Source organism: Papaver somniferum, chromosome 3 (genome assembly GCF_003573695.1).
Source record: "Papaver somniferum cultivar HN1 chromosome 3, ASM357369v1, whole genome shotgun sequence".
NCBI classification, from domain to species: domain Eukaryota; kingdom Viridiplantae; phylum Streptophyta; class Magnoliopsida; order Ranunculales; family Papaveraceae; genus Papaver; species Papaver somniferum.
The window spans coordinates 225,293,719-225,317,296 of record NC_039360.1 but is presented as its reverse complement, the minus strand read 5'-3'; the positions used below and the strand labels follow the sequence as shown (position 1 = coordinate 225,317,296).

The 23,578-nt window shown below is 35.3% G+C and overlaps 2 protein-coding genes across 2 annotated transcripts; both read right to left on the bottom strand.

Moving 5' to 3' along the window:
• Positions 1 to 4,665: 4,665 nt before the first annotated feature.
• On the bottom strand, positions 4,666 to 6,150 carry LOC113360740. The gene is made up of 4 exons (XM_026604210.1): positions 5,895 to 6,150; positions 5,686 to 5,768; positions 5,077 to 5,288; positions 4,666 to 4,718 (listed from the first exon to the last, which is right to left on the bottom strand). Exons 1-4 carry the CDS (start codon positions 5,973 to 5,975, stop codon positions 4,666 to 4,668), a joined length of 429 nt encoding a protein of 142 aa, XP_026459995.1. The 5' UTR covers positions 5,976 to 6,150.
• A 912-nt stretch (positions 6,151 to 7,062) lies between these two features.
• On the bottom strand, positions 7,063 to 11,695 carry LOC113358805 (galacturonokinase-like). The gene is made up of 14 exons (XM_026602494.1): positions 11,451 to 11,695; positions 10,845 to 10,958; positions 10,590 to 10,661; positions 10,366 to 10,409; positions 9,945 to 10,098; positions 9,772 to 9,837; positions 9,541 to 9,620; positions 9,351 to 9,450; positions 8,914 to 9,089; positions 8,467 to 8,507; positions 8,351 to 8,379; positions 8,188 to 8,257; positions 7,984 to 8,073; positions 7,063 to 7,551 (listed from the first exon to the last, which is right to left on the bottom strand). Exons 1-14 carry the CDS (start codon positions 11,481 to 11,483, stop codon positions 7,307 to 7,309), a joined length of 1,314 nt encoding a protein of 437 aa, XP_026458279.1. The 5' UTR covers positions 11,484 to 11,695; the 3' UTR covers positions 7,063 to 7,306.
• Between the last annotated feature and the right edge of the window lie 11,883 nt (positions 11,696 to 23,578).

Genomic DNA, 23,578 nt, shown 5'->3' with positions numbered 1-23,578 from the left:
ATGTCTAGTCCTTCTCATGTGTATGATATTGAATATGAACCTAATCTAGAGGAACATGAGTTGACTAATGACACCACAACTGCTAATAGGGACAAGTATGCATATTACTATGATGATGATAATGATAATGTTATGTTAGAAGAACATGTCTATGCTGAAAATGTTGTGGAACCTTTGGTTTCAAATACAATAGGCTTTTCTGCCCCGACCTTCATGAATGATATTTCTTCTAATATTCCATATGCATGTGATGTTGATACTGATTTTGATATTGTGCAATTATCCTGTGAAGAGCATGACTTAGGTAAATCTTCTGTTGACACTAATGATCCTATGCAGGAAAACATAGTTGATGTGTCTGATTCCATACTTAAGCCACAATATATTGCTTCTGTTGATGATAATTTGAATATATCGGATAACCACGATTCTGAATTAGGACTTGTGCAAATTTTTTGTGATGATGAGCATGCTACACATCTTGAGTGTGACTTAGATAATGCTGATGTGACTGATAATACTGATACTCTTGATCTCATGCATGTGAGACACTTAGATGTCACTTTCTTGCCTAAGTCACAATCTGATAGCCTTCCACCCAACCTAGAGTTGGTTTGTACCCATATTGTCAAACCAATTTTTCTGAGAGTCCCTAATCTAGGTTTGGAACTGTGTGCTTCCCAAGTCCTTTTGGACTATTTTGCATCTAAGTATAATATCTTTGAGGAACCACAGTTGGAATTAGCATGTGTACCCGTCCCTAGCAAAGTTCATTTCGAATTAGACCTTGTGCATGATGAACCCCAAAACTGCGAGATTTTGTATCCAAAATTTTATCTGTTGAAAAATCCAGGTTTGGGGGTAGCTCATTTTGTTTCACAGCTTCACTTGCATGCCTATCATATTATTATTGTGTGAAGCTGTTGAAACCTCTACACTTTGTCTTTTGGGTTGATCCTCAACTCTTTAGATTGTTAGTGTATGGTGAATTTTTGTATATAATCCAGTAGATAAAATTTCTTAAAAACCTTTTTGTTCCTTTTGTATATATTTTGCTAATCCAATATGATCTCGGCTGACATATGTTGGATTCTTGCCTTGAATAACGGAGTTCTAATATTGCTTTCGCCGAAATCGGGTATTCTCTTTCCTTTTTCTCTACTCAACATGATCCTCTTCATATGTTGTATTATAATTTTGTTCATATTTTGAAACATTGAGGACAATGTTTAGTTTAGGTTTGGGGGTGAAAAGTAGATACTTTGATAATATGCCATAATTGAAAACAAGAACTCTTCCTTTTTGAAAAAAAAATTAAAAAATAAAAAATTAAAAAATTAAAAAATCATAAAAATGGAGCTCATTTACCTTGAAATGTTGACTCTTGTGCAAATATGTAATTATTAGGAGTCTTAGTCTAGATATTTAGGCACCCTGATTCTAGCACAATTCACATTGTGATAAGAAATTTGCACGCGCACGATCTACCAATACATGTATAGCCTCGATCTTCAAGGTGTTTGATAGGAAGTTAGATTGCCAATCACTTTAGAATACTGAACGAAACTTGACTAGCTTGTTCTTTGGTTGGTTGGGATAGAAGGTGGAGGTTACATTAAGAAAGACAACCATCGAATTTAACTGGGTGCATCAAAAAGGGCTACCTCTTGCAAAGTGTCATGTAATCTTTTGTTTCCTTTTGTATTTGTATCAAAAGTGTTTACTCTTAAAAAAAAAAAAAAATCAGAAAAATACAAAAAAAAATCAAGTATTTATCAATTCCATTCTCTCTTGTTCCAAAAATAAAAAGAGAGTAGTCAATGTAAATAAGAGTCATGTAAATAGTCATCTTTTGTTGTTTCATTGTAATAAGCAAGGAGGGTGTATTCCATTGATGTACAACGCGAGTAATTGTGAAATACCTCCAACTCATTCACAATTCTCGTAAAGTCCGGACAGCTAGCTAGATTTCGACCTCAGTTCTTAGCCTGAGAAACTATCTCTTGGTGATTAGTAGTCATAACTTCAGATCTTTCTTTACACATGTGTAGATACACTTTACACTCTTATCACATGTCTTTTTTTGTTATCAGTGCTAGGATTGTGCCTTCGATAGCTAGATTGACATCTCCATTTTGCTGTGAGCTTAAACTGTTTTGCACATGTCACATTTGATGGAATCTGAGCTTATATTTTGACCTAGAACTTTGTAGGTACGTTCTAAGCAAACCTTCACGAGACTTAACTCGTCCACTAGGGACACTTAGTGGTTTAAAAGGCTTAGTGCATACGCTAAATGCATTCGAGAGACCAGCGACAGTGGTATAGTTAGGATTTCCTTAGTTTTGTTTTACTTGAGGACAAGTAAAATTCAGGTTTGGGGGTATTTGATGAGTGCTAAAAAGTGCATATTTCTATATATTTTTGTTGGCATTTAACTCATCTTTTGTGCATTAATTCTACATTTTATCCCATATTCTGCATTTTCATTGTTTTCAAGAATAAATATTTTTATTAATTAATTTTGTATTTTTAGGTAATAAATAAAGTTTGGATGACTTGAGCAGAAAAGTGGTGAAAATCCGGGAAGAATTACGCAAGGAAACCGCGAAGAATATTGTGTGCAAGACCAAAGGCTAGAAAGTGGGCTTAATAAGGAAGAGATTTGTTCTTAAAGAAGAAGTGGGCTCAACATATCCCAAGCCCAAACTTATTTCCCAAAACTAAACCCATTTTCCAAGCCCAGAACTCCAAAACCCAAACCCATTCTTTTGTAGCCGTCAGATTGAATCCATCTCATCATCCAATGGTCGCTTCATCATCGTGCATCGAAGTCTGAAGCTCCTGCTAAACACTACAGCACCTAACTCCATATGGAGCCATCAGCTTAGTTGTATCTCGCAATCCAACGGTCTCTCCAAGCTTCATCCCATCGCGCCGTTCATTTAAATCCAAATCTGGTCATCCGATGATTTCCCTCTCGCTGTGCATCAAACTCGCTACACTTGCCTCACACCCTAGCACGAAGCACCTATACCCAACCAAACACTCCCTACATCCCAAAACACTCGAGTCTTCTCCTCCCTCTCAACCTCTCTGTCTGCAACTCCCTCTCCGCCTGCTCTCACTGCCACCACCACCATACCCTGCCGCACCACCACCCTGCCATCGCCACCACCTACTCCATAGCCACCTAAACACCACCACCAACTCCACTATAATCACTCCCCTCCCCCATCTTCTAGCCATCTATCCTACCAATTTCTTTTCTTTTCTTTCTCAGAACCCTAGGAAAGAAATTGGTACAATAGCTCGAGCTAGAAAGAGAAATTGAAGGCATGGGAAGGAGCAGAGAAGGGAGAAGAAGCATGGGTTGAAGACGGACTCGTCTTATCACGTTTGGTAAGTTCGAAAATCAAAACCCTAGTCTACTGTCAATTACGGGGAATTTATTAAAAAAAACCTAATTTTCTGTTAGGGAGAGCATCAGAAGATATGGGTCTGATTTGTACTGTCAAATTAGGTAGAAACAATTTACCTAATTTCTGTTTGATTTTAGGGATTTTTTTGGGAAGAACCCTAATTTTGTAATTTGGGGGAAAACCCAAATTGGGTCTGTGGGTATAAATAGAAGGGACTGGTGTGATGTAAAGGCTTATGCTGGAATAGCCAGTGTCCAGAACTTTGATGTTCTGCATATGTTCATGTTCTGTTTTGTGTAATGTTCATGTGTTTAATTCCTTTTCCCTGTTTTAATATCCTGTTGTTGTTGTTGTTAATGTGATGTTTTGGGAGAACTGGATTAGCCAGTCTCTCCAATTTATGTGTTGTTCCATCTGTTTTCTCATGTTCTGAGTTCACTGCTGAGGCTCAGATGAAGCTTTAGTGGACTGTTAGGTAGTGGAATGCTAGGTTAGAGCCTTAGTGCAGTGTTTTGCTTGTGCAATGGGAAGAAATTAGTGCTCTGGTATGCCTGTGATTGACTGTGCTGTCAAAAGACAGTCAATACTAGAGGCATATCAGTGAGCAAGCTGATTTTCCTCCCATTCTAGATGTATGCATAGGATTTTCAACTCAACCTAGGATCACATTGTTTGGCTAGGACACAAGGGTGGATTCAAAGCCTTAGCTTAACCCACATTCTGTTTTCACAGTCACTTGCAACTTAACTGTTTTGTTACTTCTTCACACCCCTGCCCTTGGCTTAGGCCTTGGTTCCATTGTTCTTTGTTTAGTTTCATTGTTCTGTCACCTTCTCATAATACTTTGTGCTGTTTGCTTTTGCCATTGTAAATTTGCATCCTTTTTCCACTGATGTTTGCTTCTTTCCCATGATCATTGTTAGTTTGTTGCACTGCCATTGTTAATCTCTTAGTTATTGTTCCCTATTCTTCCTTGTTCCTCATCTCTGTCTGTGTTCTCTTTTATTCTCTTTCTTTTGCTATCTTTTGCTCTTCTAGTTTCTCTGTTTTGCTCCCCATTTGTCCATTGAAGCTCACTGTGGCCTAAGTGCATTGATCATTAAGAGCCCAGTCCAGTTCACTGTGGACTCATTCAAAAAACCAAACTGATAGCTCTATCAAGCCCAGCTCACAGTTCACTTTCCAAGCTAAGGCCTGTCACTGTCAAGCCCATATCTTCATACAAGCCAACTGAGCCCAAAGCTCACTTCTCCACTGAGCCCAAAACCTTTTCATTGCTACAAAAACCCACTAAGCCTAAAGCACAATTAGAAGCCCAATAGCAATTTAGAGCCCAAATAGCTAGAAACTCCAAACACACCCAGTCTCTGTGGATCGACCCGTACTTGCACGAGCTATAACTGACAACCGTGCACTTGCGGTATTACTGTAGGCCCGTTTCATTTCACTTCAATTTTCACGCTTTCCCGGGTCCACCACTTATACTTTGTACTGTTGGTCTTCCACCAACCCAATAAGTCAAACTCCTCATCATCATCTTCTCCTTCACCTTCTTCATACTCGTCAATGAAATATTTATCCAACTCTGTTTTTCCCTCATCATCATTTGGGCTTTTCTTGAACCTCTTACTCCTTGACATCAACTCTTTCATACGACTTGGCCCTGTCACTGGTTTACTTACCACTGCTTTGGCTTGTCTCTGGATAGAACTACTTGACTCCTCCTCATGAACTGAATAGGCATCCTTATATTCTTCAAATAGAATCTTAAAATCCAACTTAACAAGCTTCATAACAAATTCAACCTTAGAAGAATTCTTCCCATACAAGAGCTCAAGAGCAAATTGTAGTCCTTTTTCTTTCTCTCTAGGATCCAACAACATGGAAAAAAAGGAGCATTGAGATAAAATTCAAGGAGCATTGAGATAAAATTTAGACACATTTGGTTCATCGAACAACTTATGAAGTAAATGGCATAGCCCATAATTACTATCACACACACATTACACAAGCAAGCTGCTAGATTAAGTAGGAAGCACTATATATGCATGTTAATGTGAAAGAATGAAAGTTGTGTAACTTTTTACACAGACAAATATGAGAAACATTTCAACCATCATAAAATTAAAAACTCAAAACATCATAAAATTAAAAACTGAAAACAACAAAATTGGTTAGCTCCAAAGATCTAAAAGAAGTTAAAAGAACACTCAAACAGTATTAATTAAAAAAATTATAAAAAGCCTAAAGAAATACAAAGTACCTTAATGGGTTTCCTTCAGCTTCTTCCTTGAATCCTTTCCCTTCGTCTTCTCCCTGACGTGATTGATAACTTACCCTGTGAAACTGAAACCCTAAATTAAATTAATCAAAAGTCCTAGGATCATCCAGAACTCGACTTCATATAGAAATCCATAGTCCTAGGATTAAAATTGGAGAAGAAAAAAAGAAAAAAAAAAGTAAAAAACTTACACAAATCAAATCATTGAAATCACTGACTTTTTCTCCTTCTTCTTCTGGATCGAGAGGTGTTGTTCGGTGTTCCGTGTTCATTGATTAATGGAGTTCACTTTCAGACTTCAGAGAATCAGAGACTCAAGAACTCAGTTCTCTCTCTATATCAGTCTCTCAGAGGGAAGAGTCGAACTCGAAGATGGAAAAGAAAAACGAAAATGAGAAAGAGAGAAACCCTATCGTTAAGGTACTATATATACCCCCCCCCCCTAATCTAACGGCTATATTTGTTCAGTATCCCTAAATCTAATGGCTACGAATGGTCGGTTCTTTCGGTCCGTACGGGACTTATACAGGACCGTGTACCTGTACCTCATCAGCCTCGGTTCCTATTTTCTGGACTGGTACCTATACCCCGTTCCTCGGTTCGGGACAAATATCGGCTCGGTTCCGCCGGTTCCGGGACGGTTCCTCGGTCCAGCTCGGTTCCTGTGCACCCTTAGTTACAATATATACATATCAAATGGGTAAATGGATGGACCGCACATCCATGGACCGTAGGCCCTGGAACATGAATGATATTTTACATTCTGACTTGCCAATTTTTAGCAAGTTCAGATGGCAAACTTGCAGACGACTGTGGATGCTTGTGGTCATTTTGGACTGGTTGGATATAGAGGGACTCTAAGCCAGTTTTAGAAAAAGGTGCACTACAGCATAAAAGAAAATTACAACCACAAGAGTTTTTCCTTTTCAATTGGTAAATTAGAGCCACAGGTTCTTGATTTATATAGAATAAATTAAACATGACAAGGTTTTATTTATCAATTGGGGCAGCCGTAAGTGTTTGATGACGGCCAAATTGACTTAACCACATTGGAATTGGATGACCCTGTTTAGCAATCAAAAGCAGAAGTGCTTGAAGTAGCTCTCAGAAGTTGATTGGAGATGCTAAGAAGATTATTAACTTTTCAAATATTGGTCATCCTGTAGTTTGATTTTGATACCCAATTCAGAGCTTAAATATTGTTATCTATTTTCTGTTAAACCTCAAATCATGTTTCCATTACCTATATCATAGCCATAATATATATTATCCTGGCTTAAGAGAATCAGTTTAGATGGCAAAAAAATAATCTTAAAACTGATCTTATATGTTATTCACAGATAAAGCAGATTGTTCTACACCTATAAAACCCATGTTTGGTACATGGAAAGTAGATTTTATTACTTAAAAGAAGATGCACAAAAAGGCGTGTGTTTTCACCAAGTATCAGACATTACTACTACAATAAGAAAATGAGCGTAGGGTGATCGATAGTACAACTACCGTGTAAAGGTATGATTGCAAAAGAATGACTGAATCAAAATTTACATAATGACCGAATAATACTTACATGGGTTGAGAAATAGATGTTTAGACATGTGCGCTAGATGACATGAGCACAGTCCCCTGCTTCGCAAATCAATACGGCAGTTTCTTGGTTGAGTTGATTCGCCAACTTGGGCTGGAGCTTCTGATACTCATCTTTGACAAATGAAGCAGCTTCCGCTGCATGATTGACATCAACAAATGCAAGACAACACCCCCTAAATCCTGCACCACTAAACCGAGCTCCAAACACCCCGGGTGTCTTCAGAAGTACCTCGTAAAGTTGTATCAGTGGTTCACAGCCTACACAATTTGTGATGTACTCATTACATGATTACACAAAAATTGACCTTCTAAGTTGCAATTCTTACAAAATGTTCTAGTGTGATATCACGTGGGATAATCTCTCGAGGACGGCATCTAATCCTGTCCGTGGAGAGTGGAGTCTACTACAATGTCACACTTGTGTGTTCAATTAAGTCTCATACCCATAATTTCCAAAGGCAGCTGTTCATGTGGCATTACCCAACTTTATGTTGTTTTACACGTAATCCGAGTACTCACTTTTTTTTACCAGGATATTGGTGAAAAGACTGTAAGACTCACTCTAAAGAGATGATTTTATTTTTTATAAATTGTAGAGCATGCCACAATTTTAGTACCTTATTCAGATTCAGAGTAAAAGGTGGATACTTTGAAACACCAACAAGGAAAACAAAATCGGAGTTTACGCACCACACTCATAGTTCTGAATGGAACTCAGACCCGAGGCTGAAATAAGATTCCCAAATTCTTCAATTTTACCAGAAGACCATGCTTCAAGCCCTGATAATGACAACTTACAAGATTAATAAGACTACACACTAAGTACATAAACTGGTATAATAAGTCAATGGAACTGGACAAGACTTCTAAAAGGCTTCCGTAGAGACAAATTACCTTTAGTAACTCTTGTATTTTCTGAGAAATAATGTTCTGCCCTTCTAGCCAGATTTGTCTCTAATTTGTCCTATAAACATTGAAGGAAAAAGAAAATTCTGATAATGCAAGATCGTAGTATAAATCAACCAAATCTTCATAAAATGTATAGACAAAAGTGTACCTTGTGAGCATCATAAGCTTCTGGTTCAACTGTATCAGAATGACAAAAGAGGAAATGGTAAGTAAACTATGTTGTACAAAATGTTCAAATAGCAAGATAGGGAGAAAAATATTCACCGTTACAAAGAACAGGCTCCAGTAGGCTATTCCCCGAAGCACTACAAGTAGGATCATGCAAAGAGTGTCAACCACTGACCAGCTTTGAAAGTTAATCGTGAGAACTATGGAGAGCTGATTCTGATACTATATCACAAGGAAAGTTGCGAGTACTGATAGCCAAAGTCCACAATATTCAAATAGCTAATCTCAAGTATATAACCAGTACAAGAATATTCTGAAAGAACAATATATACTGAAACATGAAAGAGGTCCCAACAAATCAACCGAATTATGGATTGGAATTAGTTGCGGGCACATGGTCTAATCATGCAGATTCAGTGCCGAGTTTGGAAGAAATTAGGAAGTGAAGTGCAATGGAATGTGAAATGGGACTATAGGAATTTAAGTTTGATCTTGAAAGCAACGAAATTATCACGCAAATGCGTCCAATAACAAGTGTAATACCTCAAAAGAGCTTTAGCTGCTTCTTGGCACTCAGAAACACGGCGATTGTATCCAGGATTGCTGGTCAAAGCCTGCTTCAATCCTGAAAATGCTAATAATATTTTATATTCTCCGTGCTCCTCTTTTGATTGGTTCGCCTGCAACTTTGGTGATTTTACGAGCTTGTGTTCCTTTGTCTGCATGTTGCAAAATAGAAAATTATGAGCTGAAGGTTTGCTGGTCAGTTGTTAATATAATTCGTTTTTAGATAGTTGTAGAATGCAAGCAACTGAAGAAAACTGAAAATGTTAGCGTCTCCATATATGGATCATTTCAGGATAAAACTTAAACCATAATATCAATCCATGAAAGTGAAGACAACAAACCTGTAACTTATATAACTTAGAACCGTTTCCCCCTATTTTAGATTGTTATAGATAAGGGAAATTAAGAATTACCTTGCAGTTCATGTAAGTGAGGCAACCATAGCGGGAGAGTAATATGGCTGATTGGTCCAAAATACCATTTTTCAAACCTAAATATTCATTTTCAATTAGCCTGAAAACATGAGCAAGTGTACCACTCAATAATCTGTACACAAAACATACCAAGAGAGTTTGCAAAAGATTGTTTGCCAGGAAAACTTACCAATCCAATTCAATATTTTCTGTGGGAGACACTGTTAAATTATTTGCACATTCAAAAGCCAACAGATAAGCAATTCCAACCTGTTAACAAGCAATTTTTTTTAAAACACAGTCTACTCATTACACTAGAATCTACTGAGATGAATGCAGTATCTATCGGTGTTCAGAAACTTAGAAATAGAATATAAGAAAACTAAAAGTTTCATCAGAAACTAGAGGAACAACAACTTACTGCAGCTGAGGAGCTTAGACCAGAACTATCGAGTCCCTCAGAACCACAAATGTATCCTACGATGCCCTGCAACAAGAGGACCACGTGTTTAATTACCTTTAAAGCTTTGAGTAACTCCCACTGAAAGAGAGTGAGAGAAATTATCAGGATTCAAGCGAAGGTGCATGCCGAACCTGCTTTAAGAGGTTTCCTGCTCTTTGCAATGCATACGATGCTCCTCTTGCATAATTTCCCCACTGACATTCTTCATGAATTGTAGTTCCATTACTGGTACAGTCCTCGCCATTCTTACAATTAACAGGCCTTGGGTGCTGCATTTCATCTATTCTGGGAATCAAAGTAGAACAAAACATCATTCACACAGTGTCCCTGCAATACTGAAACAACTAATGTTCCTAGAAATACCATACAAGAGATATCAATCACATCAAATTTTGTTTATAGCCGAAGTCTTTGTTTCAAGTCGTTTCATATCAGTATTAGGTCTCATCTGTTGTTCCCTTCCTAAATAAGTTAAAATCAGACTACCCAGTTAAAAGTTATAGTGATAGGTGGGAAATTACTGAAATAGGAAACAGTACAGGACATCCATACCTAAATCTGACTTCACCTTGAAATTGTCCTGATCGAAGGACGACCTACACATCATTTTCTCTTCATTATCAAGTGAACAAAAGTGCACAAACTAAAAGAATCTATAAAACTTAAAACAACTTCCCAGATACAGCAGATTCGGGGAGCAATAGAATTGACAGAAAAGGAAACAATACTTGCTATTCATTGATAATCTGTTTCGACCATAAAAGGTGATAGATAACCTGTTGATTTTCGGAAGCAACAAACCCCATGAGTATTCCTTTATTTATCGTCATAGCTGAAACAGCTCCTCCCTAAAAATTATTTGAGAAAAAAATAAAGATCCTTGTCAATGAAAATGCTTGTAATATGTATAGTAAACGATTATAACCCAAGATTATCACATTTGAGTTTGTAATATAAGCATTCGCCTAACTAAGAACATCAGATTCTTTTGACCAAAATCTGATAAACTAGAAAATGGTATCATATCGCACCTGATGATCAATATGGGCTCCCAACGGACAAATTCTATAAGGAGAGACAACAACCTTAACTTCATCAACACCTCTTCCACTTATCTTAGCAACCATCTTCTTTACATCATCCAACTGAAACAAAAACCGGTTTAGTATTAACCATCATTACCTACCATATGTAAATCAATATAAATCTACCACATTCCACTCCTTGTTTGACCCTTAGAGACCCTACTTATATCATTGTCATTTTCCTTTCTTCTTTAATCCCTTCATATATGTTGTTATTAGGCATAAGAACTAGAAGTCAGTGTTGAGTTGTAGAATGTGTACACCTCTTGTGAACACACGAACCCTTGGGTTATATATATATATATATATATATATATATACATTTTCCTCATTCTCACTAACAGTTCGATCTATCAAAACAACTACATTGTCAAAGAAACCCCCAAATTCAAACAACAAAACTGATGATTAAACAAAATCATGGTCATTTCATCAACAGAATCAAAATTACAGATAATTAAACCAAACCCCATCAAGAAAATTAAACACATTGCAGCAAAAACTATCTTCAGGAAAAGGAATCATCAGGAATCAGGTCTGTTTCAGTATTACCTCTGCTTCAGAAGGCCAAGATAAACGACCCATTGTGAAAATCCCTTTGAAAATTTCTCCAGTTTAAGATGCTTTAAGTCTGGGTTTTGATTGTTTAGATCACAATCAAAAGAAATTTAAGATCTTGTCTTGTTTATAGAGAGAGTGTGGAGTAGAGTTAAAGATATGAACCTAACAATGAAAAACATCAAAAGAAATTTGATAAGATGTCAGCTTTTCTTTGCAGATGGGTTAATCTGAACCGTCAATCAGTGTACCAAACACCTCGATCTTTTAACTAAATCACTGATTGATTTGCTTGAATCTGATTTGAAGAGGAACCTAAAAAAGTCTTGGGACCACAAGCATCAAATGAAAAACCTAAAAAAGTCGTACATGCAATCTGAATAAGGATCTGACTGAATCTCAAAAATTTATTCGTAATCCGATCCCAAACCTGAACTCGGTTTGCTATGTGGGTTATCTAGTATCCACGGACCACCTCCAAAAGTGAAAACTACAGTCACATCCATTCTTGTGATTTTCTCCACTGTGAAATTCATGTCCAGAAAAAGTCACGCGCATCCATTTTTGGTGAAAATATTTCTCACAAACCCATAGTTTATAAAATTAGGTTTCGGTCTTTTCTGTTCTTCTAACCTTCGATTAAATTCACAGACCAGACAAGGAGGTGAACGACGACGACCAAAACCATCAATTTCCTCTTATCTGTATCTCTCTTTGATTTTGATTTTCATTTCAAAACCTTGATTCAAAACGAGTTTTGATTGTAGATTTGCTTTCGATGAATAATACTTTACAAACCCATTCCAATGGATTTAAAAAATACAGAGTATCGTTTGGGTTCTGAGATTGATTATCTCTGATGATTTGAAGAAGGGGTTGAACATATTTTTGAAGATTTGAAGAGTATTTGAGTATGGATTGAAGCCGCGACAAATGGGTTCAACTCAGATTGAGGGGTTGTTGGTTATTATGAAGAATCAGAAGTTAGGGTTTCTGTTGTCCTAAGTAGTTAAATATTGTAATTCTGGGAGGGATGAAAACTAGGGTATGTATGGTTGTGGTGCTTGAGTATGATTCCAGTGTTGCTGAAAAGATTGAAGTATGTTGTTGAAGGTTATTGCAGTTGCAGGTATGGAAGGATGGAATGGTTCGAGTATATGTTGCAATTGGTGTTATGAGATTTGAGTTTTAGCAGCAAGGGTTTGAATATAGGTTGATGCAGCTTCTGGTGATGGTTAAAATGGACTTAATGATTGTGTTTGTCTGAGATGAAAGGTCTGAGATTGCAGGGACTTTGCAACAGAGAAGACTATGCTGTTGTTTAAGAATGTTGATACAGGTGATGCAGAGCAGGGAATGACAATTTTAATGCATTGCAGGATTGAATGAAGCTGTAGTTGGTGCTTGTCGAGCATGTGCAGCTGAAAGAGGCATTGAATCTGGAGTTGCAGGTGCAATTGGAGAGTCAGACGCAGTTGGTGTTGTTGAATGGTAGTGCTCAGTCTAGAGTCAGCTGTAGCTAGAACTGAGCTGTGAATACTTGGTTGTAGTGAAGCTGGTGTTATGTGAAACAAGAAAAGAATGATGATGTGTTAGTGGTGGTTTCAGCGTATGGAATGGAAGTATGTTGTTGTTATAGGTAGTCAGTAGTGTTGTTTGTACAGTGGTGCAGTTGAAGTTGAGCTAAGATTGTGGACAAGAGCTGCAGGATGTGAATATTTTATATGTGAAGCTGGTGATACTGTTCAGTTGGTGGTGGTGTATAGATGTGCTACTATGTTAGCTAAGTTTGAATAAAGGAAGCTGGGTTGCAGTTGAAGCATGGTGAGAAACTGCAGGCAATGGTGCAATCGAATTGTAGAGAGCTGTAATAATATCATTCAATTATTCTAAAGTTTATTTAACCTTTTATTGGTCAGACAACACTGAAAAGTGGGTGAGATTAATCTCTCTCGAAAAGCACACGAATGTTTGAGTTGCACCAAAACATGTTGAAGTAGTTGAATAATCTATTATGCAGCTATGAAAATGGTTGCATAACCTGTTATGCATCTACAAAAGTTGTTGCATAACTTGTTATGCAGTCCAGAAAATGGTCGCATAACACATTATGCATCAGATTATTTGTTAGTATCGAAACCAGCAATATAAAAAAGACTGCATAACTTGTCATGCATACAATAATATCTGCATAACGTGTTATGAAGTCATGAAAATGGATGCATAACCTATTATGCATCCGAAAATATGGCTGCATAATGCATTATGCATCGAGAAAATTGTTGCATAATCTTTTATGCATCCAGAAAATAGATGCATAACCTGATATGCATCCGTAAATATGGATGCATAGTGCATTATGCATCAATTTTTTTATGCATGCACTAAAATCAACCAAAACAATGATTACATAACTTGTTATAGATGCATAACTTTGTTATCTAAATGCATAATTTGTTATGCAGTGGAGAAAATGGTTGCATAATTCATTATGCGTCTGCAGAATGTGTTATGCATCTTTTTTGGTGGCTGCATAATAGTTATGTATCAAGTTTTCAAAAAAATTGCCTAAAATGATGATCACCTCCGATTTTTTCGTGAAAAACAAAAATTTGATATTCTTGTTTGTACTCATTGCATAGCTCTCTTAAAAAGATTTCCAGCGATATAAAATTTGTAAAATTCCAAGACGCGGATTTTTAGATATGATATATCCAAGTTGCGTTGCCAATTATACCCCTGATGCATAACCCGTCATGCGGATGCATAATCCGTCATGCAAACATTTTTAATAATTTCATATAATTATGGGTGTCACGGAAATAATTATGGGTGTCACGGTACCAAAAATTAATTGTGGGCCTGACAATGAGAATATTATTTTTTTTGGGTCTGCGCCTAATTTTCCCACTCCAAAATCACTCAAACCATAAAGTGTATGTGACTAACGAAATCGTTTTTATATGCTGGGATCGATTTTATCATGAATCTCGAAATTGGTAGAGATCGGTTCTACCTTAACTCCCAACATAAGTTAGAATCGGTTTTACCTTGATTCCCTATATAGGTTAGGATCGGTCCAACCTTAGATCTTCAATGAAACTCAGAACTATAATCCTCGTGATTTCTTTCAACCACGAAACAAGTTCGTAAGTCTACTTCCTTAAAATCGTGTAATTAAACATAGTTCTCTAATCATGAAATCAAACTTATGTTCAACACACAATCTAGTAACTAGTTACAAAGTTCAAAAGATAAGTATTATATTTTGTAAATAATATACCAATATAAAACATTCACAACCATTGATACATTCGTCCTTGACATTTTGATCATAATAAGATGATCAAGTCTCTAATACTAGAGCTTCATACAACGTATAATATTTAAGCATGAAGGTTTAATATACCATTTCAGATAAGCAATACTAAAACCGAAACTACCTAAGTAATTTGTTTTAGCACCTTATCAAGGAAACAATTGCCCGAAACAATTTTCCCTTTGATTTGATAAGTCATACTAAGATCATAATTAACTTAGTTACTTATCAAGATCCAATTATTCATAAATAAGTGTACCTCATTTAGACAAGACAAAACTATGTCATAATAGTATAATTATGACTTCACACATGAGTTTAATGAACATCTACTTATGATTATTTGATAAAATATCCTACTAGTTTAGATCCGAAACCCGCTATATCAAAAAGTCACATACATCATAAGAGATAATCACATTATGAGATCGAAAATATTAGAGTTTGTGAAAACCGAAACAATATCTCATAACCGAAACCAAAAGAGACATAAGAATCACAAGAGGAAAAACTTACAAAATAACACAAGATTTATAAAATAAAAACTTATTATTGATAATTGTAAATAGACTTTATACAATTATTGAAAAAGATCAACAATTGATAGTCTATTATAAGATCAAGAAAAATAGCATCTGACTTAATCTTTAGAGGTGTGCTGGTTGTTTACAGAAGTTTCTTCAGTGTTCAAGATTTTGAAACATGTGACGAGAGACTTGTCAGCAACCATATCTTGTTTTTCAAGTTTTTCAACTTGTGCTTTCATCTGAGTAAGATCTACAACTATCTCCTCAATCTTGTCTTTTAGCCAGTCTTGATTCCGAACTGATATGATGAGATTGGAAACCAGTGATGAAATCAACCGCACTATCAGTAAGAATCCATTTGGCTACTTTCGGATCTTGAAAAATCAAAAGCAAGTAGGTAAGACTCCTCTTCATATCCTCTAGAGCTATCGGAATCATAATCAGACATGTTTTTCGAGACAGTCTTGTTCTTCCTTTCTGAATTGATCCCTTGTCAATTCTCAACCTTTTGAGTTTCTTCCTTGTTTTCCTTAGTAATACTGTGAGTTACTAGAGGCATGCTCAAAACCTCAAATAGAGATTCACTAAGGTTTCTCAATACTTATTAAGAGGGAAATTTTCTTAAGTTATTACAAAATAATTTTCGTACTGAAAATATCATCCACAGAGTTTCCAAATTCCAAAGATAGAATATTTGTCCGAAAATCTCAAACGAGGAAGAAGGTATTTCTTCATAGGGTAATAGTTCTTGAAACGAAGTTTACAAACAAAACATTAACTATCGAAAAATCGGTATTAAAATAAACATAGATATTCTGGACTCGCAGTTGTACGTTAAAATACATGACACGCTTTTATGATATCTACAAACACAATAGTTGTCCTTTTGTTTCATGTGCTTCCTCATCTCCTTCAAACTGAGCACAAAACAGATGAGGGTGCACAATCACAATACAACTAGGTTGTATTGTAGTAAGCTTTTCTAAGATTTCGAAGAATATCATAACCTTTATTCATGTTTACTTTGGTTTTTCTTTGAGATGCTACAAGTAGGATCTCAAGTAATAGATGAACCGCAATAAGAGATATTTGGGATTTTGAAATTTCTTTTTATTCTATCAATGAGATCCTCATAAGGTTTTCTCATTCTAAGGATTTCCATGTGACAGACCTCAAATATTTCATCATAAGATATAAGATTCTTTGAATCATGTTTCTGATTGATTTTCTTATTGGCAGAAATTTTCTCTTTCTTCTGGATACTCTCCATGTGTGATGACCCTTCATGTAAGTCATGGAATCTTCAACATGAATATGGATGAACCTTTTTCAAGAAGTGATTGTAAACTCCTTTTTCACGGTCCATGGAGTCGATGGGATTAGTAAGAGATGTGGATACTTTTTCTTTTGCAGAATGGTCTTTCAGATCTTTAAGACAATATACTTATTTTAACACTTTTACAAGAGTATTTTGAAGTAGAACCAGTTTCTTTTCAATATACTGAAAGTTCTATTCTTTATGATCTTTTCTTTGAGATCGATTCTTAGTTTCCTTTTAATCCGAAATCGGATGATCAATAGTAATAGATAGAGGAATTCCAAGATCTTTGTATGACTTGATGATTCTAACAGGTGATACACCCTTACAGTGAGAATCATGATCTGTTTCAGATGTGATATAATTATCACATTCTGATAAAGTCGTACAAGGACTCTTTGTTTCTTCATCAGAAGAAATTGCAACTGATGAATTAGTTAGTATCTTATCTTGAAACTCTTATTTTTGATTGGGTGCTTTATTAAGAACTTTTGAGAGTTATTTTTTTTCTTCGAATAATCGAGTAAGTTGCGTATATTTTTCTTTGATCTCTTGTCAAAGGGTGTTATCTTTTGTTTTCAATTTTAGAACCCGGTAGACAGAAGACTAATAGGCATTAGGATTTTGGCCAGCTCTTTTTCAGCATCTCTATTGATATCAGAGCCGTACAAATAGTATATAATATTTACAATCTTATCTCTAAGAAAGATATAGATGTAGTATCATATGCAACTTTTAGTCCTCCGTAATCTTGAATTACGTTAAATGAATCATTAGGTTCTTTCTGAACCATTTTTAGATTCAAGTCTTATAGGTTGGATTGCACCAAACACATATTGTTAAATATTTTTGTGTTTGGCTTCTCTGATACCAATTGAAATGACTAGGGTACCAAGTACACCACAATCTTTTCGATATCAAACTATAAGTCCGATATTTTGCGTAATTTAATATAGACAGAGACTGTTAATAAGATAGCAAGCTACAAGGTATACACTTGGTATATAGTATTGGTTTGAAATCGAACACAAGTATATATAAGGATTAACCCAAGTGTTTGTGATTAAAGTACAAGTGAAATTACTTTAATTATAACTTAAACAAATTATAATGCGGAAAGTAAAGTAAAAGCACACAACAAGATTTTGTTAAGGAGGAAATCGCAAATACAGAAAAACCACGGGACCTAGTCCAATGTTGAATACTCTTCGAATTAAGCCGTTATACAAAGACCACTACCAACTTCATATAGTTGAGACCAAGTAAACTAACCACACTTATCTAGTTTCCTCATCATCTATGCGCCTACAACCAATCATGCCAACGCATGTGAATCTAAAGATAAAGTCTATTATCTTAAGTTGTTTCACCCGTTGTGAAGACTTCAAGCACTCAATCGTTCTGATCGTCTGCCAAACTGTAAAGGACTAATATTTTTGGTAACCACTCTTCTAATCTCAAGAAGTTAATTGGAGATATTCTAGTTGAATTCGTACAAAGGCTTTCCAGTTTAAATCAACAAACTCCTTTATCGAGTTAGATCTTCCAAGATCTGGATTAACAAGTTAACCCGATCAAGCTTGTTAGAGCATAGCTCGGTTGAACCCACCAAGCGTTGGTATGTCAAGTTTGGTTTCCATATTTCAGTATCAAAAATTATCTAGAGTCTCTTGATTAAATACTAGAGTCAACTTCGTTTAGGTTAGAATAGAAAGTCTAGGAATGTTGAGACGTACAAGTATTACTCTGAAGACCTAAATAATGAGAAGAAGTAATGACTACGAAGATAATATCATCCTTCCAGTCGAGGTTAGTAATATTCACTTTATCTTGTTTCCATTCCTAATGTATCTTTCAAGTCGTGTTATATTGAAAATATAGCATGAAGATATATGTATATATATTGTATATAATACTCTAGTGGTCAGACTTGGTCATCCGACATATTTGAACATGTACATAACTCTTATCATTTGTTGTTCAAACATATTACTTGATTCTCAAGGTGATCCCAGGTCCTAAATATTGAAAAGCATTTAATTATGATTTTCAACATATATGTTTTAATTACCAGCAATTAAAGCGTATCCTCTGGAAAATATTATTAGTTAATGTGCTAGACTAATAATAGAAGTTTTCTATGAGAGTTTTTGGAAATATTGGTTAACATTAATTGGAAATAGGAAAACCGAATTTAGGTACTTTAATGCATATCTTGAGAATATTTTCGGCTTTGGAATTTCCTTGTTGTCCAAACAACCTTGGTCTATAAATACTTGAGTTTGCATTTCCTGCAAACTATCCTAAGAGCCATGCAAACTTTATTTCTTGTTGTTTCTGGTGGAGCCGTCTATCCGGAGAGAAATTATCTTAATTAGGCGAAATCTCTTATGACTGCTCGTTTAAAGACTTTTGTGGGATCAAGAAGCTCTACGAGTATCGTTGGCTGGAAACTAGATAATCACAGTGTTATTATTTTTCGATTATTGAATTGATTGACTACCGGTTTTTGTAACTTTGATTGCACCTAATTTGTTTATTCTTGAGAACCTTCTCTTCTGATATAAGTCCCACTCAAACTAGATCAAAGTAGCGACGAGATCTTTAGAACCAGCTTAGGATCTAAAGACATCTTATGATAATCCATTTTTAACAGACTCCGTACTGTGCGTGATTGATCATAAGAGGATTCAAGTGTTGTTGTGCAGGTTATTGAAGGCAATAGAAGATTTGAAGACGAAGAAGAATTGTTATTAGTTTTCGTATCTTGTGGATTTAGTGCATAAACCTTGATCGGTTGGGATCTAACTAGAATCGGTTTATCTTTGATAGACTTGATTGATTAGTTACATGAGATCGGCATATCTCTATAGTTTCTCTTTGAAATCCATATTGATTGACTGCGAATATATTATTTGATTATTTCGATACTCAAAAGATAGATTGATCTAACCAGACAAAGAAGTGTATTAGATTAAACAGAAGATCCTTTGTCAACGACTCATTAATATCTTCTAGAAAGATTGATTAGAGTGGTTACCAAACAAATTTTTCCTTTGTTTTTTGGAATACGATTCAAAGGACTTGCTATTCACGAGTGTGACTCTAGAAGTCGAAGACTCATGGATACTGACGAAACTAAGTATCTAAGGGTAATCTTATTGGTCTAAACTATACAAAGTTGGTATTATATTTTGTATAGCGGCTTAAATATGAGAGTATTCAAAACTGAACTAGGTCCAGTGGTTTTTATGCATTTGCGCTTTTCTCGTTAACAAAATCTTATTGTGCCATTTACTTTATTGTTCCGTAATTATATTTTATTTATATAATTTAAAGTAAATTTCACTTGTATGTTTGTTCTGTAACACTTGATATTGATCCTATAGAGTTTTGGTTTAATATCGTACCTATTATCAAGTGCACACTTTGTTGTCGTATCGTCTCGATCTTGTATCTTTAGTCAATCATACAAGTGATCTTGTTGTTGTATTGTCTTGATCTCGTATCCATAGACGATCACACAAAGTGTGAACCGAATCTATTGTGTTGTCTCGACTCTGTCCATAGATGATTACATTCAGTAAAGGACTTATAGGTGGATAATTAAAAGATGGTGGTGTATTTGGGTACTCTCGTCTTTTCAAAGTCAAATCGAACTATCAGATTCATATACTTAACGGTACCACCAAATGATAGCTTGTCAAATACGACTAGCAAATCAATCGCCTATCAAAGATAAACGAGAACTAATCGGATCCCAACCGATGAAGTTTTTGTGCAAAAAGCAAATCACAAAGATACAAAACCAATAATAAAAAAATCTTCTTGTCTTGTTGTCAGTCTTCTTCTGTACCTACACAATAACAAACTTGATTCCAACTTATGATCGATAGTTCACAAAACAGATTCTATTACAATGAATGATCACAAGTCAACGTCATATCTAAAGATAGATCTGAATAACGCTGATATCTTGATCTAGTTTGAGTGAACCTATGTCAGAAGAGAAGACTCTCAATAACAATCAAACTACGTGCAATCAATAGCTAATAATCGATAGTCAATTAAATAAATAATCGAAAACTAAAATAACAATGCAATTCTAGTTTCACGCCAACGATACTATATAAATGCTTTTTGATCCCAAAGGGGCCTTTAAACTAGAGGATATAAGAGATTTCACCTAATTAGGTTACTCTCCTCTCCAAGATAGTATTAAAAGTAATATTATTAGTCGGATACAACAGTGACTACAAAAAGGGAGGGCCCGCCTCGGGATAAGTTTGTAAGAAGAACAAACTTCACTATTTATATACCAAGGTAGTTTGGACACCAAGGAATTTCCATAGTCGAAAATATTCTCAAGATATGCAATAAAGTACCTAAATTCGGTTTTTTCTAATTCCAACCAATACCAAGAGTATGACCGAGACCTCTTGTCGAAAACCAATATTAGCTAGCACTTATCTAATATATATTTTCATAAATATGTTTTGCTTACTGGAAAAACAAAAACATATAAATTCAAACATCTCAAGAAGATTCTAAAACATTTCGGTTTGGGATCTCACCTTGAGTATCAAGGAATATCTTTGAACAATAAAAAATAAGATCTCATCACATGTTCAAATTACTCATTATGACGACATCTTGAATTTTTCGTATTCTGCAAACCCAATTTCCAAAATCACACAAATCCTAATAAATTATACGTAACTAAAGAAATCGGTTTTACATATTGGGATTGGTTCCACCATAACTCCTAATGTTGGTAGGGATCGGTTCTACCATAACTCCTTATATAGGTAGGGATCAATTTTACCTTGATTCCTAACATAAGCTAGGATTGGTTCTACCTTGATTCCCTATATAGGTTAGGATCGGTCCAACCTTAGATCTCAAATGAAAACTGGACCTCAATCCTATTAGAGCATTGCTCGGTTGAGCCCACCAAGCGTTGGTATGTCAAGGTTGGTTGTCATATTTTAGTATCAAAACTCATAAGTCGCTTGATTAGATTACTAGAGTCAACTTTGTTAGGTTAGACTAGGAAGTCTAGAAATGTTGAGACATACAAGTATTACTCTAAAGACCTGAAGATTCCGAATACGTATCGACAATGACGATAATACCATCCTTCCACTTGAGTTTAGTAATATATGACTTGACTTGTTTCCATTTATATATGTAGAGTAAGATTTCAAGTCGTTACTTCGTAATTCAATATACAATATAAAGTAGTTATCTCTATTGATATATTGTTCCTTGACACTTTGATCACAATATGGTGATCAAGTCAATTATATACTAGAGTTTCACATATATAATTTCACATGTTATGTTTTGAATATAATACTTATCTTTTGGACTTCGTAATTGCGGCATCGATATAATGTTTGTAACTTATTAATTACTAGATTGTGTATAGAACATAAGTTTAATTTCATACCTAGAAAACTATGTTTAATTACATGAGTTTAAGAAAGTATACCTACGAACTTATTTCGTAGTCGAAAAAAAATCAAAAGGATTGATAGTCCGGTTTTTGTTAGAGCATCGCTCGTTCGAACTCACAAGTATTGTTATATCAAGATTGTTGTCAAAACTATATCTTTATTTATAGTCTACAATTAGTTAAGTCTTGGTCTAGGATAATGGAGTTAAGAAACGAACCAGAAGGCGAAGATCAACCGAAGCTTTTGGAGAACTTCATCAACAAAAGGTAAGTGAAGACTGAATCACCTATTTCTCAAGTTATATTCACTTTTCTATCTTGAGACGATTGTCGCATACTAATTATACTAGCTTGCATAAATAAGAATTTCGAGTCGAGAACTAATTATTTAGTTTACGAATTTATCGAAACATAATGACTAAGATTAATGAACAAATATTTTATACTTGATCAAATTCGATGGAGAACAATTTATTTTTCGGAACCAAATCATGATTCAAGTTTATCATTCGAAAATAACCTGGACTAGTGATAAGTGTCATTGATGTTATTCAGGAATGTTTCGAATCGATTTAGAGAAATATAAAAGTACTATATTCGGAATTTGTCTGAAGACGTATTACATGTATCCATACACGGAACGGAGCAGCTATATATCGACTTTCATATTTGTGTGATATGCATAATCGTATGTATATTATGGGAAAATCTGTTTGTTTCGTGATCTAGATAGGTATATATATTCGTATACAAACCATTGTGGAACTTTAGTAAGGGAAACATATTAAAATAATCAAACCGGTTGGCGAGCCAAAACAGTTCTATGTTCTAGAACCAGTTTAGTACCCAAACCGGTACGTAAACTGAACGTTCTGTGAACTCCGGAACAGGAAAAGGTACAAAGTTTGCAAACCGGTACGTGAATTAAAAAGTTCTGTAGACTCCGGAATTTTGAATTAGTTCAAAGTTTGGAAACCGGTACGTGAACTGAAAAGTTATATAAGAGTTCGGAACTCGGTAATTGTATAAGTGTGCAAAACAGTTTATGAACTGAGTAGTTCTGTTGACTCCGAAACTCGGCCATTGCATGTAAGTTTGCAAACCGGACCACGTGTTATGACTCAGTCGATTCACGAACAGTTCAAGTACTTGTACTTTGTACATTTACAAACTATGTCGATTATGATTAAATTTCGATTAAATTATTCCTTGAACTAATTTGCATTTGATCAATTCTCTAATTAACACTAGACTCATTTGATCACATAATTGTGACTCAATATTAATGTCTTGTGAGAATGAAAATGAGTGTTAAGCTTTTAATTTCAAATAGGCCAGTTTCGGCTAACCATATTGAACATAGTCTTTATACACGGTTCGGTTACGGTTTACATAACCTTAGTGTATATATTTTATATGTTAATAAGATTCAAAGATTTTATCTAACGGTGAATATTTATTGCTCGGTTCTAAAGCTATCTTAGCTTAAACCTAAAATAA